The 19,453-nt window shown below is 55.2% G+C and overlaps 10 protein-coding genes across 10 annotated transcripts; 5 read left to right on the forward strand and 5 right to left on the reverse strand.

Moving 5' to 3' along the window:
• Positions 1 to 101: 101 nt before the first annotated feature.
• Positions 102 to 1,980, forward strand: AB675_1617 (Desumoylating isopeptidase 1; the record flags this gene model as incomplete). Its single annotated transcript, XM_018141519.1, has 5 exons — positions 102 to 137; positions 187 to 802; positions 955 to 1,070; positions 1,133 to 1,492; positions 1,579 to 1,980. 5 exons carry the CDS (start codon positions 102 to 104, stop codon positions 1,978 to 1,980), a joined length of 1,530 nt encoding a protein of 509 aa, XP_017996049.1.
• A 640-nt stretch (positions 1,981 to 2,620) lies between these two features.
• On the forward strand, positions 2,621 to 3,768 carry AB675_1618 (Protein TOXD; the record flags this gene model as incomplete). Its single annotated transcript, XM_018141520.1, has 2 exons — positions 2,621 to 2,719; positions 2,764 to 3,768. 2 exons carry the CDS (start codon positions 2,621 to 2,623, stop codon positions 3,766 to 3,768), a joined length of 1,104 nt encoding a protein of 367 aa, XP_017995964.1.
• Positions 3,769 to 4,006: 238 nt separating this feature from the next.
• On the reverse strand, positions 4,007 to 6,120 carry AB675_1619 (Enhancer of mRNA-decapping protein 3; the record flags this gene model as incomplete). Its single annotated transcript, XM_018141521.1, has 2 exons — positions 4,007 to 5,958; positions 6,006 to 6,120. 2 exons carry the CDS (start codon positions 6,118 to 6,120, stop codon positions 4,007 to 4,009), a joined length of 2,067 nt encoding a protein of 688 aa, XP_017996004.1.
• Positions 6,121 to 6,383: 263 nt separating this feature from the next.
• On the reverse strand, positions 6,384 to 7,355 carry AB675_1620 (uncharacterized protein; the record flags this gene model as incomplete). Its single annotated transcript, XM_018141523.1, has 1 exon — positions 6,384 to 7,355. One exon carries the CDS (start codon positions 7,353 to 7,355, stop codon positions 6,384 to 6,386), a length of 972 nt encoding a protein of 323 aa, XP_017996007.1.
• A 726-nt stretch (positions 7,356 to 8,081) lies between these two features.
• On the reverse strand, positions 8,082 to 9,968 carry AB675_1621 (Peptidyl-prolyl cis-trans isomerase-like 2; the record flags this gene model as incomplete). Its single annotated transcript, XM_018141524.1, has 4 exons — positions 8,082 to 8,614; positions 8,746 to 9,838; positions 9,887 to 9,903; positions 9,959 to 9,968. 4 exons carry the CDS (start codon positions 9,966 to 9,968, stop codon positions 8,082 to 8,084), a joined length of 1,653 nt encoding a protein of 550 aa, XP_017995978.1.
• A 224-nt stretch (positions 9,969 to 10,192) lies between these two features.
• AB675_1622 (Elongation factor Tu, mitochondrial) lies at positions 10,193 to 11,699 on the forward strand (the record flags this gene model as incomplete). Its single annotated transcript, XM_018141525.1, has 4 exons — positions 10,193 to 10,352; positions 10,400 to 10,691; positions 10,738 to 11,420; positions 11,515 to 11,699. 4 exons carry the CDS (start codon positions 10,193 to 10,195, stop codon positions 11,697 to 11,699), a joined length of 1,320 nt encoding a protein of 439 aa, XP_017996016.1.
• A 580-nt stretch (positions 11,700 to 12,279) lies between these two features.
• AB675_1623 (uncharacterized protein) lies at positions 12,280 to 12,929 on the reverse strand (the record flags this gene model as incomplete). Its single annotated transcript, XM_018141526.1, has 2 exons — positions 12,280 to 12,798; positions 12,849 to 12,929. The coding sequence occupies 2 exons, from the start codon at positions 12,927 to 12,929 to the stop codon at positions 12,280 to 12,282; spliced, it is 600 nt and encodes a 199-aa protein (XP_017996065.1).
• Positions 12,930 to 15,538: 2,609 nt separating this feature from the next.
• On the reverse strand, positions 15,539 to 16,709 carry AB675_1624 (Glyoxylate/succinic semialdehyde 1; the record flags this gene model as incomplete). Its single annotated transcript, XM_018141527.1, has 2 exons — positions 15,539 to 16,312; positions 16,485 to 16,709. 2 exons carry the CDS (start codon positions 16,707 to 16,709, stop codon positions 15,539 to 15,541), a joined length of 999 nt encoding a protein of 332 aa, XP_017995997.1.
• Positions 16,710 to 17,199: 490 nt separating this feature from the next.
• AB675_1625 (uncharacterized protein) lies at positions 17,200 to 18,375 on the forward strand (the record flags this gene model as incomplete). Its single annotated transcript, XM_018141528.1, has 1 exon — positions 17,200 to 18,375. The coding sequence occupies one exon, from the start codon at positions 17,200 to 17,202 to the stop codon at positions 18,373 to 18,375; it is 1,176 nt and encodes a 391-aa protein (XP_017995983.1).
• Positions 18,376 to 18,640: 265 nt separating this feature from the next.
• AB675_1626 (uncharacterized protein) lies at positions 18,641 to 19,125 on the forward strand (the record flags this gene model as incomplete). Its single annotated transcript, XM_018141529.1, has 2 exons — positions 18,641 to 18,794; positions 18,884 to 19,125. 2 exons carry the CDS (start codon positions 18,641 to 18,643, stop codon positions 19,123 to 19,125), a joined length of 396 nt encoding a protein of 131 aa, XP_017995993.1.
• Between the last annotated feature and the right edge of the window lie 328 nt (positions 19,126 to 19,453).

Here is a 19,453-nt window from a genome sequence, read left to right on the forward strand (position 1 = left end):
CCGGAATCTGGAGTCCGCCTCCGCCATTTGGCGACCCAGGCCGCTCGTGGCACACTCCAAGCATAACGTCCGGACATTGTGAAGATACAGGACACGTCGCCATGGACGTCGAACTTTACGTCTATGATCTCTCCGGGGTAGGTTCCCCATGTCGCTCCCTCAGACCATCCGCTTACAGCCCGGCAGGGGATGGCCCGACAATTTTCCATGGCCCTCATCGGACAACAAATCGACGCGATTTACCACACGTCAATAGTCCTGGATCGCGTAGAGTACTTCTTTGGCCAAGGGATTCATCGCAAGATACCTGGAACCACGCATCATGGCCGGCCGATGAAAGTGGTCAACTTGGGCAAAACACATTTGACCGCCGATGTGATCGAGGAGTACCTCCAATCACTGGAAGCGATATACACGCCTGAGTCGTACGATCTTTTCGTCCACAACTGTAACAACTTCTCGCAAGATCTGTCGATGTTCCTGGTCGGTAAGAGCATCCCAGAAGAGATCCGAAGCCTGCCTGAAACGTTCTTGCGGACACCGATGGGCCAGATGCTACGAGGGCAGATCGATCAGAGTATGAGGACGATGACTCAAGCACCAGACGCCGTGTCCGGTCACAATGCGCCCCGACCGCAGACGAATGGCGCAAAGCCTGCAGTCTCAGCCCCGCTCCAGACCAATGGCACAAGTTCGTCTGCTCCTGTTGCCGCACAACTCAAGCCGCTTCTGATCAACGGCACCGCACCCACGCCACGGCCAGGGCAGGTCTACAACGTTACATCTATGTCGGTCTTCGACAGTCTGATGTCAAGAGCATCCACTTCAAGTGCTATCGTGTTCTTCACTTCAGCGACATGTCCTCCATGCAAGATACTCTATCCACTCTATGATGAACTGGCCGAGTCGACACCGGAGGAGAAGTGCATATTCATCAAAGTCGACGTCTCCCAGGCACAGACATTGGGTCCAAGTACTCGATACGAGCAACACCCACCCTCATCACCTTCCTCAAGGGCCAGAAGCTAGAACAGTGGTCGGGCGCCGACAGCGCTGCTCTCCGAGGAAACGTTCGCCTGCTCATTCAAATGGCGTCGTCATCGCATCGACACGCCCATACCAATTGTCCCAGCTTCCACAATCTCGTCACTTCGCCCACCACGTTCGCCAAAACCCCACCACTGGACAAACTCCTGGCGAAGATGGGCCATACGGCGCGCACATCGCGATCAAACAGCTCGTTGAGTACATTCGACGACGAGACACCGAAGGGATCAGCAACGCCCCGCTTCCTGACCTCGGGACAATCACACACGCCATCACCAGCGTATTCCCCAAAATACCCACAGAAGCCCAATTCGCCCTCGTCGACCTCGTCCGCATCGGTGCCATCGACCCACGCGTGGCCTCATACCTAACAACCAATCCGACACTACTCACCCTGCTCTTCCAGAACAATTCCTGGTCAACAGCACCAGCGAACCTCCGCCTCGTAACATGCCAGCTCGCTTGTAACCTCTGGACGTCGAACGTCTTCCAGGAATCACTCAGCCAAACACCAAACAAGCTCCGCGATAGCTCGAAGAGCTGGCCGCTACCTGTGTAGTGCCATCCCAGGATGCCACCACCAACGCCACGACTCAGAGAGCACGCCAGGCTGCTACCGCAGTGATCTACAACTTAGCAGCACTCAATCACAACGAACGCGTGCAAGATCGAGCCGATACATCTCCAGTTTCGGAAGACGTCGAGGCTGCCCTCGTGAGCGCAGTGTTCGAGGAGACCGAAAGCCGGGAGACTCTACAGAGCATGTGTATGGCTCTCGGCATGCTGCTCTATGGCGCAGAGGAGGGCAACGGCGTTGAGGCGCTGTGTGATGCGATGGAGCTCAGCGACTGTCTCAAGGAGAAGGAGAATCTGCCGGCATTCAAGGGCGACGCTCTCCTCAAAGAGCTTCGAGAATTACTGGCGCGAAAGTGACAGGATTCCCTATTCCTCGTAGAACCGGCGATGTCATAGATAGAAGTAGATAGAAGGATAGATAGATATATTGAGCGTTCCTTGTTCGAGCAATCACTGCCAACGACTTCTCTCGTCAGTGTGAAGTCCTACGCGCAAGAACAACCTTTCAACGTACCCCAATCAGCCGAGGTGAGGCTTGGCACTGGCGGAAGATCACGTCAGTCGAAACACTCTGCATCACATCAACACATCAACGAGCATAGCTTACAGTGTTAGCTGCTGAACAATGGGCGCAGACCTCCAAGTCACGATCGCCTTCGTACAGATATGTCCGAGTGAAGCAGTATCGGATCCGGCCATGGATGGTCGATGACTAATGCCGCGGTTCGGTCAAACACATGTTAAACGGACTCTCGACATTGGCTTACTCTAATACCACCATGCTCTTCCCAAGCCTTGGGACGCGGGCTACGATTTCGCAATAGGCACATCGCGGCTTCATGTGGAAAACAAATGGCGCTCTATTACGAATTGCCATCATCAAGCACAGCGTTGACACCGGGAATATATGTATGCGCCAGGAGGAAGGTACAGGTAAACGGTAAGTCTCTGCAAGTACTTGACAGAATTTTGCGCAACTATAGCTCTTGACGCCGTTATGACCAAGAACATCGGCCTTATCCGCCGAGGCACCGGCCGTGCCATCTTTGAGGAGATCCCAACACCACAGATCCGCCCGGATGAAATCCTCGTCGACGTACGCACTATAGCGCTCAATCCAACCGACTGGACGACGCTGAGGCACCCGGCGACGACGGCACTCTGGTAGGTTGTGACTACGCCGGCTACGTCCTCGAAGTCGGCAAAGCCGTAAAGCGAGAGTTCAAGAAAGGCGATCGGATCTGCGGCTTCAGTCATGGAGGTACGGAATCCGCACGACACGTCCAGCTCACGCCGCTAGCAACTCACTCACATCTGAATACAGGAAACGACGCCCGGCCCGAAACCGGCGCCTTCGCCCGCCAAATCGTCGTCAAAGGCGACATCCAGTTCCACATCCCCGACCACATCACCTTCGAAGCGGCCTGCACCGTCGGCTGCGGCCTCATGACGGCCACGCTGGCGCTGCACAAATTCCTCGACCTGCCCTTCCCTGCAAGTACGACGAACGCCTCAGGCGCAGCGATCAATGGCTCCAGAGAGCACCCGACAGTACTGATCTACGGCGGCAGCACAGCAACAGGGACCCTTGCGATTCAACTCGCGAAACTCTCCGGTGCGAATGTCCTGACCACTGCCTCGCCCAAGAACATGCAGTTCGTGGAAAGTCTCGGCGCGGACCGCGTCTTCGACCACACCTCCTGCAACATCGCCTCCCAAATCCGCGAGGCAACAAATGACCAGCTGGCTCTGGTCTTCGATTGCGTGTCTATAGACAGCACAGCCACAATCTGCGCTGAAGCGATCGGCTCGAATGTCACTGTGGCGAAATACGTCAACCTCCTCGACGTACCCTGTCCCCGAGCAGACGTTGACTCAATTTTCTTCCTCGCGTATGGCGCGAGCGGGGAAGCGTATATCTTCGAAGGGGAGCACTACCCCGCCGAACCGTCGTATCACGAACATGTCCGAGCTTTTGCCCCGATCGCAGAGAAGTTGTGGGCAGAGGGGAAGTTGAGGGAACATCCGCAGCGGTTGGAGGGTGGCGGGCTGCAGGGCGCGATTGAGGGGATGAGGGTGATGAAGGAGGGGAGGTATAGTGGGGAGAAGCTGGTTTATCGAATGGAGGACACGGTTGAGGTGTAGGGGCAGGATCGGGGAATTGGCGCACTGGTGGTTGTTGATTCCGATTGAACAGGCGATTTATTGCTTGATGAGACAAGGCGCTATAGCGTAGGATAGAGTACCTCTCTGGTATTGATACGAGGTCTGAAAAATGCTTTTGGCGTCCAGTCGCCACCCCCAGCGCCGTGCGAGTAAAACAAAAATGCTCTTGACGACCAAAAACAACCACACTGCTGCCGCCATTACCCAGCCGCGAACTTCACATCCACGACCCAACCGCCCCCGAAATCAACGCCCTGCCTCCTCCTACTCCCACTCCCATGTCGCTGCCAGCACTCGTACTGACACCAATATCGACGACCACCACTTCCCACGCCATCGGAAATCCCTCCGCATGCGCATTCGCCATCGTCTGCAGCAGTCCAGTCTTCGGCGCAGCCAGACAGATCACACCTTTCACGTCCATCACAACTGCTTGCCCACTACCTTCGTCGGCCTCGGAAAGGAGGCCTGAGCTGGCGGACACGCCGCTGGGCACGTCGATTGAGAGGATATTCCCGTTCCGGCCCGCCCAACGCGTCATTTCAAACGCCACGGCCTGGTCGTCGGTTCGTAGCTCGTCGAAAGTGGTGTGGATGCCAAGGAGGGCGTCGACTATTATATCTGGCGTTGTGGCTGCTGCACCCTTGGTTGCGGTCGTGGCTGCGTTGGTGAGTTTGGACTGATATTCATCCCACTTCTCCACCCACCCGCCGCCTTTCTTATAAGTGTTGAGCTGCCGCCTGACACTTTCGAGGACGCTGTCTTCGCGCTCGCCGCCGAGGAGGATGACTGTGACGCGCAGTCGGCGGTTGCGGAGATGGCGCGCCGCTGCTACGGCCCGGGAGCCTGTCTTGTGGTTTCCGACGAGGAAGACGATGCATTTCGCTTCCGGGCTGGATTTGAGGATCGCTTCGGCGATGCTCCGTCCTGCATTCTCGGAGAGCTGTTCTTCGGAGAGGCCTAGATCGGATGTGCAGAGCTGTTCGATTTCGAGCATCTGGAGCGGCGAGACGCAGTGAACGGGCTTGTTGTTTGAGGCGAGGCGGAAGGTTGCGCGTGGGAGGCCATTGAGGGACGACGTGCGGCCGCTTTTGGAGAGGGTCGTGGCGGTGGCGACGCGGGATAGAGGTCGAGGACTTGCGTTGCGAGGATCTGCGACGTGGCTGGAGAGTAGGCTTGCTTTTCGACTTGATGTGTGCGGTCTGCGTGAGTTTGCTCTTCTCGAGCCCCGGCCACTGGAGTAGTGATCTGGCTCGACGTGGCCGTCGTCCTCGGTCTCGCCTGCCTCACTCTTCCATGGATCGTTGTTGCCGTTATTTGTTCCATCCAGGACGTTCTCGGAGAAATGCAGGTTCTTGCCGCCGTTTGTGCCTGGTCTTGCTAGTCGATTAAAGCTGACAAGTCGCTCGTCAGTGGGAATGTGGTCGTCTCGGCGGAGGTCGTCGAAGACTTGTCTCTTGTCGAACTTGGAGAGGTTGCTGGCGAAATCGAATTCGGGCATGTCCTGGATGTCAGTGGCGTCCTCAGTAGCCCACCCGTTGGTCTCTTCTGCTTTCCGTAAGCGCTGACGTCGTGTTGGCCGCTCTTCAATGAGAGGTGTGCTGCGCCAGCCCTTGCCCTTTCCCGGCTTCTTCTCTTTCACTGGTGCCGCTATGGAGGGCGCGTGCATACTCTTGACATCGATGATGCCGGGCACGGCCTGTGAGGGTGTAGAGCGGTGCTTCTTCGCGACCTTCTTGTCATTGACTCCCAACGCTAGAGCATCGAAGGGCTCCGTCAGAATCGCTGTAGCTTCCGAGTCTCGTCTGTTGGGCTTGAGCGGCTGCGACGTGGCTATACTCGACACAGAGCTCTGCTTGACGATCCCTCGGCCTTGCGGCGACACTGGACTAGGGACAATGCCGTCTGCGATCATAATGGGCGAGACAGGTTGATGTGACGGCTTGTGGTAGCTGAGAATGGCAGGATCTTGGTACGCCGTTTGCTGATACGTCTGCGAGCCATTTGACGGTACATGCTGCGCGGAGGCCCCGGGGTATGGGTGTGATGTGGCAGTCGGTGTGGGTAATGAGGAAGAGGATGGCTGTGAGGGTGCCACCTCGAGGTCGGCGATGAGGTCGGCATTCAGGGTATACGAGGGGATTCGTTGGCCGCTCCAAAGTAGCAGGACTGTCTCAATTAGCTTGCTTTCGATATCATTGTAAGAGAAGACTCACCATCCTGTAAGATCAGATTCTGATCAACGACATTTGCGACGACTCCTTGGAGTTGCGCGTTTGCCGGCGTGCGGAGCGTGACAAGAATCGTATACCCTACGAATTCGGCGGCCATATTTGACAGCGCATGTCGAGGAGGCAGTGTTATTACAGAGAACTAGTAGACACAACTTGGCAGACAGGAAGTAGGTATGGCAGAGTACAAGATCGGCGTCTGGCAGTCAAGAAATTGAAGGAGCGAAATGGGATGCCGCAGCGTCATCGACGCCAAGCCCCAAATTCAGCCGATGTCATGCAAAGAAACAGAAAGCGTGAGCAAACGACAAAATGCAAGTCCTCTCAATTCAGACTCGACGATCATCTTTCCGTCGCTCGTCGCTATCCCAACGTTGTCCGACTCTTACTGTTTGTTCTCGAGTGTTCCTTCGACCGAGTGCCATCACTTGCACCAGCCAGACCACTCTTTCCACTAGTAGTACCAACCTGCTCGTCTCTCCCCCTACTTCTCGGCAGACCAGGCGCCCCAATGACAGAGCCACCAGGACCTGCCCGAGCAGCAGCCTCCTCGCTCAGCTGCTGCTTCACGATCTCACCCCATCTCCGCTTGAAGTTCTCGTGCATGGTTCGATGTGACTTTGCGGTCGTGGCCTTGATGTAGACTGACAAGACCTTGTTGCATCGCGTCTCATTGTGCTCGATGTAATGAATCAGCCCTGTATCGTGCGCACTTGACTCGCTGTCCTGAGGTGGCTGGTTTGTCGGCGCAGACGTATCATCTGACCACCCAGGAACAGTGTTGGGTGCTCCGGAGCTGTAATCATGTTCATGGCTTGACGACGGCCGCGACTTTGCAGCATCATCGGCCTTAGTGATATTCGTCGGATTCGAACTCAGTCGGCCAAGTTCATGCGGCCTCAGGATCTCAAACCGCCCATATATCCTCACGCCACTGCCCGCACTGGTGACTGACTCGAACCCTCCTGGTATCCGCCGCATTGCTGTAGTGTAAACAACGTCAGAAGTACCCAATCCCCAACTGAGTTTGTCGGTAATCTCGAATTGCTGCCATTCGTTGCTGATGCCCCGTTCGGGGTCGCCGTGGTGGTTGAGGTTGAACATTGAGCACCACTTCGGGACATCGATGTAGAGCTTGGAGTCGGACGGGGAGTGTACGCGGCGGACGTCGGTGACCAGTGGATTGGACCTTATAAATTGCTCGGGACTGTGAAGGATTGAGACAGCAGCATCGTAGCCGATCGCCGATATTTGTGAGGGTGTTAGAGTTGGCAGTGAATGTGGTGGTGGTAGGAGGAGGTCGGTGATGAAGGCGGCGCGGAGGGTTGATTGCATCTTTGCGCCAGTGTCGGAGTCTCAGCAGAAGCTGGTCGAGTAATACTCGGTGGTAATTGAAGTTGTGACGGTTCAGCGCATCGCGTCGTCCTCGTCACTGATTGCCTACCTAAAACGTTGAGCTCCGGTTCGTGGGATTCGCAAGAGCCGCGGCAATGACGTCTCGCTCAGTGCCCCGAGCTGGGTGATTCTTGAGAAGAGAGAGTTGTTCTGGAGTGTCAGCATGATCTCTACGAGTTCGATTTAAGATTCCACGTAAGTGAGACGATCAGATCCCGCGGTTTAGAAATAGGAACTGTGATTGGTTCGAGTGGCGATGCCTTCTTGGGTTTTGCGAGGGATCTATTCTTAGCTTGCGGTTACAAATGACCTCAATTCTTCGTTGAGTCAATTCCATGAACGCAAACACGTAGCGTAGGACGCACTGCCTCTGCAGCTGGAGTGAAGCGCACAATGTTGTCCGAGTCAGCACAGCCGGTGACTGAGATCCACGGACGTTAGGCTAAGCTCACAGCCAAGACAGATTGCCGGGAAGAGACCTGGGGTGGACGCGAGAATCACAGCGTTGGATAACTCGTTGGAACCAGCCAGCTCTGAGACCGGGCGTTCTTGACGTGGAAGAGAGCGTCGTCCATGGCAGTTTGAGATGAGCGACCGCTTAAATCGCAAGCATGGATGCCATGCGCTCCTTCCTGCACCGCTGGCAGCGTTGCTACGATTACATGATTACCAGCCATCGAAGTTGCCAAAGCCGCCAGCACTCTTCACCTTCTTCCGTGAGGGCTCCTGGAACAGGTTCTCTCTATCGACAGCATCATCGACCGTGCCGCCATCCCCAGCAGTTTGCCTCAAGTACTTACCGACGCCGCCTCCGGTATCCTCTACCGTGCCATCCCTCCTTATTCGCTTGCCAGTCCACGTCGTGCGCTCGTCGTCAACCTTGCCTTCCCGTCTGAGATCCTCCCGCTCACGATCCAATTCCTGCTTCTCGTTCTGCTTCTTCATGAATTCGTCAAACGGATCGACGAGGATTTTGACGTCTAGCATCTTAATCTCCTCGGTAGGTCGATCTTTATCATCAGTTGGTGCGTCCTCGATTGCTTTCAGCGTGGGCAGGCCTTCAACGACGCGTCCGAAGATGGTGTGCTTTCGATCGAGATGCGGTACTTTGCGGTACGTGATGAAGAATTGCGACGAGTTGGTGTCCTTGCCCTTGTTTGCCATGCTGACCACGCCTCGCGCGTCATGCCGCTGCGGTCCTGTTCATTCCATTAGTGGAATTTGCACTGGGAGCATATGCGGAAGGCGATCGCCGATTACTGGGCACTGAAGGAATGGAAGCTCATTTCGCGGAGGGTAGCAACCGATCCACGTCAACAGGAAAACTCACCATCGAATTCATCTTCGAAGTTCTTGCCCCAAATACTTGCGCCTCCTCGACCAGTGCCAGTCGGATCTCCGGTCTGAGCCATAAAGTTCTTGATATTCCGGTGGACGACGATGCCGTTGTAGTAGCCTTTTTGGGCCAGTCGAATGAAGTTGTAGACAGCTTTCGGTGCGTGCTCTGGCAGCAGCTCGATCGTTATTTCTCCTAGGTTCGTCTGAACGACGGCGAAACCAGACTTCTTGATGCGTTTAGGCCGCAGCAGATATTCCTCGTCCGACATCAGAGCTAGCGAAGCGGAAGTGTGGACCGATATTCCCGTAGAAGTGAAGGAAGCGGCGGCCTGGCCTGTGGTGTAATGTTTTGCGTTGAATGGCTTCTGCACCGACTTCTGTGGTGCCGCAGACTTGGCGAGGCCTCTCGATGCCGCTTGCTGTACCGCAGCGGCTTTGTCACGGTCTGCTCGAGCTTTTGCAACGGCCTCCTTGGCTTTCATAATCTTCAGGCTCGCAGCGTTGCCCATGGCGCCAGTGTTTATGCTAGCCTCCTCTTTCGGCACTCCAGAGTCCTCTCCATCCTTGAGGTACTTGAAGTCGGCAAGGTTGCGAGACCCTAAATTCTGAGGATCCTGCAAGGTGATTATGTCTGACCGCTGGAACTTCTCGTCCGAGACCAAGTCCTGCCACATCTTCGCTTTGATGTTGAGGCGCTCGACTGTCTCGTATGCGAAGACATTGGCAGAGTCACCATGCCGTACAGCCACAATGTGAGTGTTATCCGTGAGTACTTTGTATGTGACCGGGTCCACCCATTCCTTGCCCTCATTCCGGGCAAAGTTGAGCTTGATCAGATCAGCTTGCTTCAGCGGTCCGCCCGTGACGGGATTGGTGTCATGCTTCATGAGCCATCGGATGATGTTCTCGTGGTCAAATATGAGGCCCTCGCTCGTGCATACTGGTGTCTCGAAGGGCTGTAGACTCAAGGCGCAGTAGTTGAAGGGCAGCCGCTTGAAAGCCGCGTGCTCGCTTTTGTCGGCGCGAACATTGGACCCGGCGGACGCTGAGTAGGCGTCATTCGAGTTCCACTCGCTGTGGGTGATCTGCTGGTATTAGCTACTCGCTCTCAGGCTGTAGGGACTGGCGCGTACGTAGAGCTTGTCGGTTCCTGTCAGAGCTCGTCAGCATGCTGAAGCGAGCAGAGTTGGTCTGGGGACGCTGACCTTTTCCCATCTCCGTTACATGCTCCTCGAGTGTGTCTTGTTGGGTGGCATGTCTGAACAATTGAGGCAGTGGAAGTCGAAAAGAGAGGCGCCGGCGGAAGGTTTCTCCGATAGCCGGGATATTTTTCGAAGACGACTTGATCTACTGCGCATGAGGCAAATCATCTCTAGCTCAATCAAGCAAACACGATTGCATCGAGCAGGAGGGCAGTCATCGTAGGTGGACCGGCAACGATGACATTCACTCGCTCTGTCACGCAGCTGCTGCGCTCCTCCCGGGTCGCCGGCCAGACCTACGGCGGCAACCCTGTCCTCAGAGCTTTCGGCCACGACAGACTGGCTGCGCGTCACTATGCAGCTGTCTACCAGCGGAACAAGCCCCATGTAAACATTGGTACGCTATAATCGCTCCAAGGTCCTTCAACATGCTAACTCGTTCAGGCACGATTGGCCACGTTGATCACGGAAAGACGACACTAACCGCAGCCATCACGAAACGACAGGCCGAGCAGGGGTTCGCCAAATACCTCGACTATGGCTCTATCGACAAAGCTCCGGAGGAGCGGAAGCGTGGTATCACCATCTCGACCGCTCATATCGAATATGAAACTCCCAACCGACACTACTCGCACGTCGACTGCCCTGGTCACGCCGATTACATCAAGAACATGATCACAGGTGCTGCAAACATGGACGGCGCTGTCATCGTTGTGGCTGCCGGTGACGGACAAATGTATGCAGAACGGCACGCATGGTAGGGACTCAGCTGACGTTGCTAGGCCGCAAACTCGAGAGCATCTTCTGCTCGCCCGCCAGGTCGGCGTCCAGAAAGTTGTCGTTTTCATCAATAAGGTGGACACAATCGAAGACAAGGAAATGCTTGAACTCGTCGAGATGGAAATGCGCGAGCTCCTGACTTCCTACGGCTTCGAGGGTGACGATACCCCCATCATCTTCGGCTCCGCCCTCTGCGCCATCGAAGACAAGAAGCCCGAGATCGGTGTTGACCAGATCGACAACCTCCTCAAATCAGTCGACGAGTGGATCCCCACACCCGAGCGAGATCTCGACAAGCCGTTCATGATGTCCATCGAAGAGACCTTTTCGATAGCCGGCAGAGGCACAGTCGTCTCCGGCCGTGTCGAGAGAGGCACCTTGAAGAAGGATTCCGAGGTCGAGGTCGTGGGATACATGGACACCCCGATCAAAACCAAGGTCACCGATATCGAGACCTTCAAGAAGTCTTGCGACGAGTCTCGAGCTGGCGACAACTCCGGTCTGCTACTGCGAGGCGTCAAGCGTGAGGATGTTCTAAGAGGCATGGTCGTTGCTGCACCAGGCACAGTCAAGGCTGCCAAAGAGGCACTCGTGTCTATGTATGTTCTGAGCGAGGAAGAAGGTGGCCGCAAGACAGGTTTCTCGGAAGCTTTCAGACCGCAGGCTTTTATTAGGACAGGTGATGGTAAGTCTTTCGCGGACCCCAATCCAAGTTGCCCGTTGAGCTCAGGCAGGACCTGAGGATGTCTCCGTTTCCGTCGCTAACACTATGTCTGCAGACGCCTGTGAGTTCAAATGGCCAGAGGGCACCGAAGATACCACCAAGCTCGTCATGCCTGGCGACAACGTCGAGATGGTCATGAAGCTCCTCAAGCCAATCGCCCTTCAGAGTGGCGACCGCTTCAATGTGAGAGAGTCGGGCAAGACTGTGGCCACAGGTCTGGTTACTCGAGTCATCAAGTGATCGTCGACGAAGGCCTGTGTACATTTGTGACCATTTGTTGTAACATTCCAGCGTTTGCATATTTTGGTGGTCCATCGATAGTGGGAAAAGCTGGACGGTCACGATACCCTCTCTTCTCTTCGGCAATGTGTTGTACTTATCACATAGATGTGCAAGGGTGTACAAATGGCATGCGAGTTGGACAACATGGTTGTGGTTCAAAGTATCATTGAATTGTCTTCCGTCATACCTCTCAAGGTCACTGCCTGCTAACCTGTTTGTTTGCTGACTAGTACGCAACGAAGTTGCTTCCCCGCGGAGCGACAGCAGCGACACGTATCGCGAAGTACGCCTTCGACGATGCTGTGGCATTTCGCCTTTTCATCGCTGGGCTCTGCCGCTCTTGCCGGATGCCGTCAACCTGAACCTTGTATGTGGTCACCATGGTTCGGTCCGGCGACGACATCAGCGCTTGTAAACGCGCTTCGGTTTGCGTGAGTGCGTATGTGTGGGCAGCTCAATCAGCAACCAGTGGCTGCGGATATAGTCCTTTCGATTCCATGATACGAGCTCTAGGTTCGCACCATCCCGCGACAAACTTTCAAGGACCTTCTGCGTACATCATCATGCCCATCTGCGGCTGCGGCGTCGTCACCCTGCTCAGATCGGCCGCACCAGGCATGAAAGTATACCGCAAAGTGCGGATCTCCATCATGAGTCGGGCATTCAGTTGCATAGCAGCGTCCCGTTCTCGGCGGAGACCGTCCAGCTCGCCTTGCAGATCGGTGATCAGACGCTCTTTCCGGGCGCGGTACTTCTTCTGCGCAAGTCGATTCTGTTGGCGCCGACGGTCTTTCCGTGTGCCGGCGCGCTGGATCAGGTCTGATGATGTGGGATTGGGATTGTAGTTGACGAAGCCTTTGCAGTTGAGTTCGAAGGTGGATGATTCGTCCTCCTCAACGCCGGGTGTTGATGGGTCGGGACTGGAGCTCAAGCTTGCGGAAGAACTGGCGACTGTTGAGAACGAAAGCTGTGGACATGATGACGAGTTGAATTCATTTGTGATGTTGGTGTACTGCATTTGGAAGGCAAGGTCGCTGGGATCTGATGCTGGTTGCCACTACCGCGGTCGTCAGTATGGTATCACTGTCTATGGAAGGAGCGACCTACCGTATCGACGTCCGACTCGTACATGTACATGAGCTCTTCCACCGATGGGGTGACCTCTGACTTGATCTGTTGTGCTGCCATCACGATAATCGTGGATGTTGGTGAAGCGTGTCGATGTTCACAGAAGCTTTTGATATCTCGAGTGATCGACTGGCGATCGATTCGAAGAGGAAGTTGCCTTCCCTTATATCTTTCATACTTCACATCTTGACCCTCTCACCACAATACGGTTTCCTTCCGCATAAAACCATAGCGGCACGTCCCTCACTATTGGATTCCCGCAGCTGGAACAAGAAGCGAGTACAAAAGGATCAACAAAAGAGCCCAGACAATTCGCTCAGCTGAAGCCACAATCACATCACAGAGTGTCCAAGCTCCCAACTTCGCTCTGCTGCTACGGCTCCCCCTTCCAGAAGGCTTCTATTCTCGAAAACCCAAAGCTCGTGTCGCCCTGCTGTCGCAACTCTATTTGACGCAAGAGGACCAGAATGAGGGGGAAAATCCTTGAAAGAACATGGCAAATGAATACCGCCGCAATTTTGAGCCAATTGCCGCACGTTCATGGGCTGTGTTGTTCTGCTTCAACCAATTGAATGCCGCTGGAAGTGCAGGCACATCTCCGCGAGAACTTCGCAAAGTGTCAAAATTTTGAGTTGCGACACCAATGCAAGCATCCTTCTTAGTTACTTCGCTTGGTTCGGAAGACTGCACCACGAATCATCGCATTGAAGATGGCACAGATGCATCTCGCATGGGCTGCTGGATGTCCTTCTCATTGGCGATAAGGTCTCGCTAGCTTCATCTTTTGCTTATCTCAATCGCAACTCCTTGATGGTGTTCTGGCATATACCTGTGTTGTAGGTAGATGACACGTGGCATTGCGGGCCAGTAGGGGACCAACACGATTCCCCATTACTGCACAGACAGGCCCTGGCATATCGAGACCACAGCTTCATGTAAGACTCAACCTGGCAAGCCGTTGCGATGACACGAACACGATACGCGACGTTTAAGCGACAGATTGGCGAGTGAGAAGCAGGCGAGAGGCCGCCGAAGCGACCCCGAGATCCGAAAATTCTGGTCAGAGCTGAGGCGTGGCTGACTGGCTACGTAAGGGACTGTACATTTGCCCCCAACCAGGCTGTGTATGAATAGAAACTGGAAACACTTTTCCAGCATCACAGCGTCGCCACAGTGGGCGTACTTGAATGTCCATGCCTATGATGTCGTTGCTGGTATGTCTCATCTACGCGCATCTGCATTCTCGATGCAGCTGGGCATCGTCGCTAGATCTCAGCATCCAGCTGAACACTTGATCATGTCGTCGCGATCGTTGCCTTACCAGTCGAGTCGCCTGCCTCTGTGGGCAATGCATCTACATGCCGCATGGTCTGATGGACTGGAGCTTTCCGTGAGTCTCAGGGCGTGAGAGCCTCTAACAGGCTCAAATTGCCTCGCCGCTCCCACACTTGTTCAGTGATTGGCGAGTGACATCTTATGTAACAGAGCTGCCGTGAGTCGGTTTCATGAGCTTGTCTTGGACGGCGAAGGAGGGCCTTGCGACTCCGCAAGGATCAGCGAAAATGGACTGAAGTCGCCATCTGGCTCTGGACTACCACGCCAGCCACGATCGGTCGTGTCTCAATGTCGCTGTTGCGGAACATCTATGGTAAATACCATTTACGGGCGGCGTGCTGTGCAGGGAGATCGAATCACAATCTCGTCGTGCCCCTGCCAACTGCAAGTATCACCGCGTGGCCCTGCGTGACGGAGACTCGCCTACGGCGCCAGCCACGACTGTCCGATGCCTCAATGCTGTTGTCGAGAAAACACAATGGCACAATCATCCACAGGCGAATCATCAGTGGAGCTCGCTTTACACTCCTGTCGACCCCCTGCCCTCTGCATGCATTGCCGTGTGCCCCTGTGTGATGGAGACTTGCCTCGAGCGCCAGCCACAACACGATAACTCCTCTCTGCTCCCACACCATACCCAGCTGTATATAGAAGTGATCATCAATCTTCCCTTCCACTCCAGCCGGTTGATCTTCGCAGCATCCACGGGTCATTGCAGCTGTCAACAGATTGTCTCGCCAAATCGTTCGAGACCTCAACACAGACAGTGCAGCATGCCCGCATTGGCACTATTGAAATTTGCCTTTGGATAAGGCGATCTCGATGCTTGGATGAGGGGTCGTCACCTCGACGATACCCTGTCGTTTGTCCACCACTCGGACATCCATCCTTTGGTCCACGAAGCCGAGGATCTCCCTTCGTTCGTCGGAGACACTGCAACCCAGTCGTTCATGCATCCGGACTCGACACAACCTAAGATGCCCTACTCCATCCTGCGTCCCATCTAAGCCCTCTATATGCTTGCCGCTCGGGGGAAAAACAAAAACACACTGGTTCGGCATACGATCCCTCAGAGCAGTATGAGACAGTTGCGACGACTCCCCCATCGGTCTGCCTCCCGGTTAATATGTGCTGTGACGTGGTGCTGACGATCCGCTTTGGGCTCAAGCAACGTGGTGCCTAGGCCACATATCACTGCGCAAGTAGTATGTGTCGCATCATGCGAATGCCGTGCTCTTCTCCGTCTTTCGCATCAAGCAGGCTCTTACGTCCTGCAATGACAGCAACCAGTGTCCGACTCAAATGAGCGTTGGCTGCACCGCATTCACAGATCATCAGTCCTTCTCCTGTGGCTTTTCACTCTGTAACCTTCTCTGCTCAAGAACATCCTCCCGCTCAAAGTCCAGACCAGCTCGATTCCTTGCCACTCCATACACCGAGCTACTGTCAAGTCCACGTCCATTACTCTCGCCCCAATCCCTTGCATCTTTGAGCCTCTCCAGAGCCAGCTTACCTACCTCAAGATCAACACCCACCGCTCCAGCAACGTCCACACCCACTTGCACGTCTTTCACCGCCAGCCGTACATCACTGCGTGGCCTCTCACCCGAAGCAGGCGCATACACACCCGTGCTCAGCTTCTCAGCTACACTCGCAGCATACGCCCCATAATTCTGCTTTACGAGTTCCTCCACGATGGACGTCTCGAGCCCAGACTTCTCGGCCAGCACGAAGGCCTCGCTCAGCAGCTGTGCTAGGCCGGCAGTGATCAGGTTGCCTGTGGCCTTCAGCATCATTGCGTCTCTCGGATTCGGTCCGGCGATGATGACTGAACGCGCAAGACAGGCTTCGATCAGTGGCTTCACGCGTTGGATCGCGGTCGAGGGCCCGGCGAGTGCGAAGAGTAAAGAACCTGATACCGCCACAGGCGTCCCGCCGAAGACGGGGGATGAGAGGTAAGTGCCGGAGGCAGTAGTCACGAGGTCGGAGATGGCGGTGGTGGTGTCTGGGTGGATGGTCGTGGTGTCGACTAGGAGTTTGCCTTCGAGTGAAGAGATGTCTGCAAGGATACCTCCGATTGTGGACTGTACAGCGGCGTCATCTGATAGCTTCACGTGACGTCAGCTAACGGCGCGGTGTGAGCGATTTGGGAATCTTATCCTCCGCCAGCCTTTCAAGACGACAATTTCTTAAGGCAGGATGACCCATGTAAGCGTACAAAGATAACGGACTGCTGGAAACGCATCCACAGCAACATCAGCATCTCCAGTATGCACTCACAGAAAAGAAAACAACATCGCTCGCCGCCACTACCTCAGCCGGAGTCTGGAATGCTCTACCGCCCGACGCGGCCAGACCATCGCCACGTGAGAGCGTGCGGTTTGTGTATGCTAGCGGGGCTCCCTCGGATAGAGTAGACAGATGGCGCTGGAGGTTCGTGGCCATTGCAAGGCCCATGTTGCCAAGTCCAACCCAGCCGTAGCGGGTTGCTGGCTGGACGGTCATGTTTGAAGCCAGTCGCGAAGGGTAGATTCACTGCTTGGGTCGGACAATCTGACTCGCAGCACGCAAGTGCTCCTGTGCTCTACGCGGCGGACTGCTGCTGTTGCATAGAGGAAACCGACTCTGGGAAGAGCAGAATCGCGCCGAAACCTTACTTCTTGCTCTCCGCTTGCTCCACTTGGCATGCTTTTCTGGCGGATCTGATGTTTGCTGCACCTTGTCAACTCGAGGACTACTCCCGTGATGGCGAAACTGTCGCTTGCGCTCAGCCCGCTCCTGCCATAGAGTCGCGGTGCAGCCTCTCTCAGTTCATGGGTCTTGATGCGGAAAGCACAGTCCTCGGAGGAACGCCGAGCCACGATGCACAAATTTTATGTGGTAGCCTAGATCTCGCTTACGGAATCACACCCGACCAGGGGCCGATTGAGGCGCTTCTGCAGGTATTGTACCTTTTTGCGACGGCCACCCTCGTAATATAGCACAATCACACTCCATGGACGCTTCAACTACTCCCAGCCGACTCCAGCGCACAGCATGTGACCGCTGCCGCTCGCAGAAGCTGAAATGCCTACGCGACGAGGACAAGCCCAGCTGCTCCAGTTGTCGACGATGCCTTCGCATCGGCCACCCATGTACGACCGGTGCGGCACGCAAAGCCGGACGACCGTCCACGAAGCTGAATGACATCGCTGACCTAACGTCCATAATCGACCCCTCGCTGAGGACTCCTACGAGCACGGCACGGAATACGCCCTCCTCGACCTCGGCACACCATGATATCTTCAGCACTTCGCAGCCTTCACAAACCGCCGACAATTCACGACTGCCCACACCAGGGGCAAATGACTACGTCTCACTACTGGAGCGACGCTCGCAGCTGATGCGCAAGCTTGGCGAACTTTCACATGGTCTGCACCTGGATGTGGATGCCTTACGAGGCTGCCGCACTATCGATCAATGCAAGACTTTACCGGGCCAGACGTTCGATGATGTGGACCCGGCTTTCTTCGTGAGTCGATTGTTGAACAGTGGCAAGCTTTTGTTAGAGATTGCATTGCAGTTCCGCTTCACCCACGAACCTACGAGCCTGGTAACGCAGACAAACACGGCAATCACGAACAGTAACGAGACGATAACGCCATCACCCGAGGCGAAAACCTCCGGCGTTGTCAGCGTGGAGGAGGCCCTTCCGAGACTAGACTGTGACATTGCCGTGCTCCTCTCGATCGGCACCTCGTTCGTCATGCTTGTCCGCCTGTTCCGCGTCATACTGTGGACACTACTCGACTCTCTTCCAATCGTTCGTGCTCCCAACTACAGTCCCGCGAACCACAATTTCAAGAACCTCTTCCACGGCCTCACGCTCGGCGAGTATAGCCTTGAAGGGCGCATGGACCTGCAGATGCTGTTTCTGGTGCAGGCCAGCGAGGATCTAATCGAACGGCTCGAGCTCGCGCTAGGTATCCCGGAGGCGACGATCGATCGATTGTCACAAGGAGAGCCTGTCAAGGCCGCAGAGGTGGTCAACGAAGAATACAGGGTCGTGCTGATGATGCTGCTGGCTCGGGAAGCGAAGGAGCAGCCGCCGATGGATATGCCACGGGGTCACTGCGGAACGCTGAGGGAGATTGTGAGGTCGTTGAGAGGGGAGTTAGCGCCGAATCGATGAGGAGACAGCGGTTCATTGCTGTGGTTGGGTCCAGAATCTCAGTCATGAAGCCATTGTCATGGACATACGACAACGTGTTTGGGACGCTCTGTCTACCCCACAGTGCTCGCAAGTGCCCCCCGCGAATATTATCCTTTCGCCCACTGCCGCCGTCTCCACACGAGGTTATTCATACGTGATCTCATCACTACCTGGTTCCCTCAAATTTCTTTCACCCCGGGAATTTGAAACCACGACTTGCTAGCAGCAACAAGCAACAATCGTCATGTCCAACAGCGATCCGTCATCAGCCAGCGCGCCGCGCCGCATAGGTCAAACGATCTACCTCAAACCGTCGCGCCTCGAGGAATACAAAAAGCTCCATGCCGCGGCGTGGCCTGAAGTCCTCGAACAGATCAAGGACAGCAATATTTCTGATTGTGAGTGTTCCTACGAAGACATCGCAAGGCTGCCCATCGGCATATCTGCAAGCCGAGCTCAGCGCTAATCACCACCATCACCGTACCAGATTCAATCCACCTAATACCGCCCTCCTCACCCTCAATACTATACACCCTCTTCGCGACCTTCAAATACACCGGCACGGACTTCGACGGAGACATGGCGCGAATGGCGGCGAACCCGAAGGTGCAGAAGTGGTGGCGGTTGACTGATTCGATGCAGGAGACAAGGGTCGAGGGGAGTCGGGGGAGCACGGATGTTGAGAAGGGATGGTGGTTGGGTTGTGAGGAGGTGTTTTACCTTGCGTGACTTGGGCACGGATGAGGAATGGCTGGGTAGTACCTTGACGAGCAAGCCTTTCGCAGGAAATCGGACAAAGATGGATGGCTGAGTTGGCACAATTCGAAAAGGTGCAAATTTGTTCTTACATTCCCCTCGTTGTTCACCTTTCCTTATATCTGCTGTCTGAGTCCTCACCTTCCGCACTTTCGCGTGTCAGCATCTTTGTCTTCACGATCTTGCCCTGCTGATTGGTCGCGGTCTGAGCCTTCGCGTTTTGAATCTTCGCGGTCTTGGTCTTCGCGTTTAAGTATTCGTTGACCGAGTCAAGATCCGATATCAGTCCTCTCGAGCACAA

This window comes from Cyphellophora attinorum, assembly GCF_001299255.1.
Source record: "Cyphellophora attinorum strain CBS 131958 chromosome Unknown Contig34, whole genome shotgun sequence".
Classification (NCBI taxonomy): Eukaryota; Fungi; Ascomycota; class Eurotiomycetes; order Chaetothyriales; family Cyphellophoraceae; genus Cyphellophora; species Cyphellophora attinorum.